Source organism: Microchirus variegatus (assembly GCF_963457635.1).
Source record: "Microchirus variegatus genome assembly, chromosome: 4".
In the NCBI taxonomy this organism is placed as follows: domain Eukaryota; kingdom Metazoa; phylum Chordata; class Actinopteri; order Pleuronectiformes; family Soleidae; genus Microchirus; species Microchirus variegatus.
This window is the reverse complement of record NC_139805.1, coordinates 30,435,443-30,442,526: the sequence shown is the minus strand read 5'-3', so window position 1 is coordinate 30,442,526 and position 7,084 is coordinate 30,435,443. Positions and strand designations below refer to the sequence as shown.

Here is a 7,084-nt window from a genome sequence, read left to right as displayed (position 1 = left end):
GGGCACCATGAAAACAAAGCTTTGAACAATATTTAAAATGTATAAGACCACAAAAAAGACGTGCTGCAGACTTGCTAAATAAGTATTCGGTGTGTGTGTGTGTGTGTGTGTGTGTGTGTGTGTGTGTGTGTGTGTGTGTGTGTGTGTGTGTGTGTGTGTGTGTGTGTGTGTGTGTGTGTGTGTGTGTGTGTGTGTGTGTGTGTGTCAGGGCAGTCCTGCGACCTCCACATGTGGAACAGTTTACTTTAAATCAGGTACAGGATGATCCTCAGCAGCAGCACTGTAATTGAGTGGCTTCTGTAACAGTTACCAGAAGCCTTCACACTGTACCTGCCTTTGTTTGTGTACCTGCAGTTCTCTGTGCAGCAAGATACCACACAAAAAAAACACAAAACCAAAAAAAAAAAAAAATCACTGTATGAAATTCACCATGTGTTTCTGTTGATCCGCTGTAAATTCACGAGTCTTGTCTGTCCACTCCGGGGGTTTGATTCCCATGCCGGAGCCCAGGCCCAAAACAACAAGACATTCTTTGGCTGAGCTGTATGTACCACAGCGCCACCACAGATAGTTAGGCTCCTCCCACTCATGAAATCACTGACGAGGGATGAGAGTCATAGAGGAAGAAGAGGGGAGAGCTGCCATCATGTAACTCAAAGCCAACATGGTCACTGATCTAAAACCTGAGTCTGAGAGGCTGGAAAAAGGTGAATAAAAGAAGTTGTCGTTGCAAACAGGTTGTGTGTGACTGTGGGAATGACTACGCTGTGTGTGTGTTGCTGTAAAGGGTTAATTGTACCCATGTTGTGGCTGGCTGTTCTCTGGCAGACTGGCTAGAGTCAGGCTGGCAGCAGGAACAGAGAGGCCCTTTATAATACAGTTCTACTGATTGAAATCATATGGCATTGCCTGAAATCATTGAACTACTTGGACGAGGGACAAAACGAGGAGGAAAAGTGTTGCTCCCCTTCTGTTTGTTCAACACTTTTTTTCTTCCTATTTCCTTTGATTTTGTTTCTTGTCTGGACTTTGCTGTGCAGATAATTCTGTTTTTTTTCTTTTGCCGAATGAAGCAGTTTTCTTTTTTTGAATGAACTGTTATGATTGGTTTGGCTTCAGTGGAGTTGTTAAATCATTGAGTTTTACCCAGACTTTGTTTCCAGTCTCTAATCCCTCCTCTCTCTCTCACTCTCTTCCCTCCTTCTCTACAGAGTCTGGACCTGGTCCGGTCTTGGTCACTTGGCTCCTGGTCTCTCTCCATCTCTTCCTCTCTCTCTGACCAGCAGCCCTCCGGTGGAGAAGTCGGCAGCTGAGAAGCTGAATGGCACCAGCTCCTTTCAAACTCAACACAGACTCCTGAAGAAGAAGAAGAGGGTAGAGGAAGAGCGAGTAAAACAGCAAGACAATCAGAGAGAAGTCACCTCAACCATCACCAGCACTTTTTTACCATGGCGGCCAACAGGGAGCATCAAGTGCGTCACATGACCACCTTCCCCCGCGCTATGTTCCCGTTCACCTTTAACTCCATGAGGAGCCACTCCCACTTTGACCTTCTGGCCAGTAACCACCTTTTAGGCCGTTTTGGGGCTGACCTGCCCAAAGAGATGGCTGCACTGTGTGAGTAACCACATACATGTATTATCCCTTCACACAAACAGCTACAGAGATGTGAAAATGATTGTGTTGCCTAAAAAGAGGAGCGTTTATATTATGTGATTTTCCATTTGGTGCAAGGAAGGCGTTTCTTTTACACCAACACACAGCTCCTAACTGACAGAACGGCATTATGTTCAGACTCAACAATGAGTTTAGTTCAGATTCCAGTCCAAAAAAATGTGGTGAAAATGTTTTGTATCATCATGAGGGTTGAAACCAGTCCAAGGTTCAGTCAGGAGGCAAAGAATCCTAATCCCACACCACTGCACATGACAAGATAGTGTGCTGAATGTCCATGTCCTGCCCAGCTCTGTTTTATGTAAAGCTGTGGAGACTTCACAATTTTAGAAAAGGCTTCAGGGCGGAAAGGAGAAGAGAAAAGAAGAAGAGAAGGGAAGAAAGGCGGAGAGAAGAGACGTTAACATTGCCCTGTGTCATGATTTTCATGGCTCATTATATTCAAACAGACAGAAACAGTCTTTTTCTCAATAATACAAATCTATTTAAACTGTTTTCATTTGAACTTGAATAACAAGAGACGGAGTTCCCCCTTCTGAATCACAGGGGGCGCTACTGCCCTTCAGTAGAAGGATTAGGAGTTGATGAGAGGGTGAAATGTTTACACAAAGACAGAGAACATTGTGTCTTTTGGAAGTTGATTTGAGGACTGAAGGACACTTTCTCCTCAGCTATTATAAGCCTATATATCATCATACAATAGTTCAGCTTTTAAACATATATATATATATTATATACTGTTTAACAGATTAAACTAAACTTGTTTTTCCTCATAACAATTCATGATTTTCCAGTTGTAATTATCAGTTTTGGCACAAGTAAACCAGCAGGTATCCCAGGTAATGCCCCACACTGCAGCTACAGCATGTATATAATGAACACTAATCTCCTGAGGTGAGGTTTTCTAACTGCATTATCTTTTTCAATCACATACCGACCTGTGCTGAGACTGAGGCTCATGGCTGAAGTCTGTCCACATCACTTTCACATCAGTACCTGGTGAACACTCAGCACAGCTGTTATCCACTGATCTCTCACTGCATCTCGCCTCGCTGCCTCTGGGGCTCTCTCACATTTACATACAGACACACAGAGGCAGATATGAGAGGCTACTTCAGGTTGGCTGACAAAAAAGGTGGTCACTCATGACTGATGATAAAAAAAAATAAGCTGTGAGGTATTTATAGTAAATTTCGTCCAGGTGATGTATTTTGCTACTATCCATTATCTATCTGCTTACATCAGGCTACCTACAGGCTAAATCTTTATATAACTAACACACTGTGTGTGTGTGAGATGCTTTTAAGAAGACCTACAGGTCCTATATAGTCTAGTGGTTAGGGTTCCTGGTTTCCCCCCAGGTGGATGTGGGTTTGATTCCCCGGTATAGAAACTGTTCTGTTGTGGTTGAAAGTTGACAGTTTGAAACCTGGGACAGGTACAGAACCCCCCACCCCCACACACACACACACACACACACACATACACACATACATACACATACACACAGGTGTAGACATGTGCTGTCTGCTCCCTCTATATGTCTGGTCTGTGTTATGGGTTAAACACAGACGTAAAATTCACTATTACTGGTTGGCGCATGTGCAAAATAAGGTATTCTAATGGTTCCAACTCTTCATGTTTCATAACTTATATTGTATGTCATTTTACACAGTAGCTGAATCAGGTGTAAGACAAAAGCATTAGTGTCTTTACTGTAGTACATTACCCCAATCATTTTGTAAGAAAATATCATGGTAATACCAACTGAATTCTAGAGCTGAAACTAACGATTATTTACTTGATTCATCGAGTAATCGTTTGGTCCATAAAATGTCAGAAAAGGCTAAAAAATGTTGCTCAGTGCTTGTCAAACCTGGAAATGACGATGTTCTCAAATGCCTCGTTTTGTCCATGAACCAAAATGATTCACTTTCAATAATTTCTTTGTTATCTGGAGCAAAGAAACAGAGAAAATATTCACATTTAAGAAGCTTAAACAATTAGAAACCTTGTCTTTATCATGAAAAAAGCTTCAAACCGATGAATCAGTTATCAAAATAGTTGAAGACTCATTTAGTAATAATGAGGAGAATTTTTCTGAGTAATACCTTGTTATTATCAAAGTAAAATGTGGGTAATATCAGTGTGATATCTCCACATAAAAATAAATCACCATTTAAAATGACCATATTACACACTTGTCTATTGCTATTAGCAAACTATTACTTGTAGAGAAATAACTGTTTGACCTCCCTGTTACAAATGATTCCTATAATGTTCTCATGTAAAATGCTGCCATGTCGTATCAGTTACTTGTGTGAGCGACCTAAATGTAACCTAACATGTACTTGCAGCGTTTTACTTCTTGTCTGGTTGTTGTCTGGACTCATGTATGCGTGGCTGGATTTACAAAAACATGATTTCATAAACTCCCTCAGATAAACTGACAGGCCTTATGTAAACGGATAGTTAGCCGTGGCTGCCTGCCAGCGATGGGTTCCTCTGCTGATTATTGTTAATGAAGAAGGAACCATGCAATTAATGAGGCCGTTCGTTACCAACAAGGAAAGCTAAAATAAATGACTTATCTCTCATTAGAGCAAAGTGACCAAAATTATACAAAATTACAGTAGAACTTTAAATGGGCTTTGCTAATTAATTCAAACCAGGTCCTAATCAGTGTGAGCGGAAGACTGGACTTTGTTCCCTAATGAGATGAAACTCAAAGCTTCCCTGGACTTGAAATTAGAGGATATCGACCTCAAAAGCTCCCTACTGTGTATTCAGTCATACAGTCATTTCTCTCTTATTTTCCTAATAGCAGTGGGAATTCATAGGAACACACAACAAACCCCTTTTCAGCTGAAGTTCCTTTTCTGCTCAGTGCGTCAGAGAGAGAGAGAAAACAAACGGTGTAAATACACAATACGATCTTTGTGTTTTCTGCGGAATAAGTAAATGTGTCTATAATGTTTTTAGAAAACTGATTTATGCCTTTTTTTCCCCCTAACTTCTAGAGCCACGTTTATTTTTCAAGTCTGAATGTGGAGCTGCAGCACAAAAGTGTTTTTTTCCACAATGAACACACTGTCCTTTCGTAATTTCTGTACTTGTCACATCTTGTTCTTAGTAATGTGTGTGTGTGTGTGTGTGTGTGTGTGTGTGTGTGTGTGTGTGTGTGTGTGTGTGTGTGTGTGTGTGTGTGTGTGTGTGTGTGTGTGTGTGTGTGTGTGTGTGTGTGTGTGTGTGTGTGCGTGTGTGCATGCGTGCGTGCGTGCGTGCGTGTGTGGTGTGATATTAGTAACTTGAACCTAAAGGCACAGACTGAGGCTTGTGTGTTTTTCTTTGTGTCTGTCATCACATGCACTCTGTTTAAGCACATACACATACTACGGACACACACACACATTTTGCCTGCCACTCCGTAGGCTGCACATTCCAACACCCATGAATATCACAAACCAGCAGTCTTGTGCTCCCTGCCTCACATTTGTGACTATATTTGTGCGCTTGCTGATGACCGCAGTGAGACTTTGTGCAAATATCTGCGGCCGCACTGGAGGAGCTGCCGGTTGAGACACAGACAGAGGAAAGAAAGAGAGGCCATTGTTCGTGGGCTCTGTGTGTTTGTGTCAGACATGAAGACGGGATGAATAGCTGAAGAACCTGATTGTGAATAGTTGTAATGTGACACGCTCCTCTTACAAGTTGTGTGTGTGTGTGAGAGTGAGGGAGAAGAGGGAAAGGACATGGCCGTCCGGGGAGTCCCGTGTTTTAAGTTTCAAAGGCAGAGAGCTGCAATTTGCCTAACTATAAGAGTGGGAGTGAGCTTATGTTTTTGTTCAAAGTGGAGGAGAAAGAGAATTTTTTTCTTCTTCTTCTTCTCCTACATTCCCTCCTGCATTTGTGTGTCTCCTTCCTCAAAGCAGCAACAGGGGGCAGGGTGCTGCGAGGCGGGGAGGGTAATTGTCTCAAGGTGTGGAAAGAGCTCAGTGGGCTGATATTGTGCAGCTCTGCTCCCTGCAGTGTGTCATTGTAATGTGTGAGTATGTGGGTAACCGGATGGTGAAAGACAGGTATAGACTCTACTCACTGAGGAGGAGTAGGATTTTTCTAAAAGAGCGCGTTCATGATGTATTTATTTATTTTTATACATCGCATAAAGGCTGCATGATTATCCTCCTATTAATGACAAAAAATGACTAAATGGATTCAGGGTGTTGAGAGACATTTAAGCAAACAAAAGAAAGAGAATTATTATGCAGCATGGAGTGAAAAGCCACAGGCAGGACAAGTTTAGAAGTAGGTGTGTGTGTGTGTGTGTGTGTGTGTGTGTGTGTGTGTGTGTGTGTGTGTGTGTGTGTGTGTGTGTGTGTGTGTGTGTGTGTGTGTGTGTATGCGTGGGGGGGGGGGGGTATTAGAGCCCCAGTGGGGGTTTCTTCCAGAGTTCATCCCTCTTGAACGAGGGAAGGAAAGGGAGGAGGTGAGGCTGTCTCGTACACAAAACTATCCAGACTCCAGTTCAGTGTGTGGCTCGCCTGCAGTGGAGTCACACTTCAATGTGACTGCACACAGGGAACACAACTGAATCCATTCTAAACTGGATCAGATAGCAGAAACAGCCCCGAGACCATGTGAAAGAAATAAAAAAAAAGCCTTTACGCAAATAAAACTTCATGTGGTCGACATAAAGAATACATTAATGTGAAGAAGTCAGCAGTAGATGTGTTGTTATAGCAATGCCATATTGACCACATGGAATTATTTATGTAAAAATACAGGAAATATATGCACGCAGTATTGAAATAACAGATTTTTGTTTCCCCCTCCCCAAAAAAACAGCTTCTAGAGGTTAAAGTGTCAAGTAATTAGTGTGACCTCCTCTTACACTTGAGAGTGTAGCAGGACCAGGACTCTCTTAAACCTGGTGTTGAACCTTAATTAATGTCACTGGTAGCATCTGTGTTTGTACTATTTCATGTCAGAAAACGTCTGCTCTGTTACGACAGACTTGTTTTAACATTATATACATGTGTGAGGAGAGTTTCACTCACTGGAATGTAATAATATGAAAAAAACAACTTTCAATCAAGTAATTTAACCAACAACAAAAAGGAAATATCTTTGCAGAATTTGACAGACATAAAGTCATGATTTCATCATTTATGAATGTACTTTTAAAGTATATCCTGTGTACTGGAGACATTTTTAACATTATTATCTTTATTTATCCTGATCTAAATTAAATCAATTGTATGTGTAAAGCCTAAATTCACAAATCACATCTTTCCTTCAGTGAGACGCCCCAACAACTTCTCAAAAATATAACCTTCTAACAGAGGAAAACATTAAACATTAAAAACTACTAGGAAGAAGAACAAATAAATGTTTAATATTTAATAGAAGC

The 7,084-nt window shown here is 41.4% G+C and overlaps 1 protein-coding gene across 1 annotated transcript in view; it reads left to right on the top strand.

The window, feature by feature from the left end:
* Nucleotides 1–1,438: 1,438 nt before the first annotated feature.
* LOC310926198 (retinoic acid receptor gamma-like) overlaps nt 1,439–7,084 on the top strand; it is a gene marked incomplete at its 3' end in the record, with an annotated part of 22,367 nt that continues 16,721 nt past the window's right edge. The window contains exon 1 of the mRNA XM_083888297.1: nt 1,439–1,617. Within this exon, the coding sequence (XP_083744423.1) occupies nt 1,449–1,617 (169 nt within the window). The 5' untranslated portion in view covers nt 1,439–1,448. The remainder of the gene's footprint in view (nt 1,618–7,084) is intronic.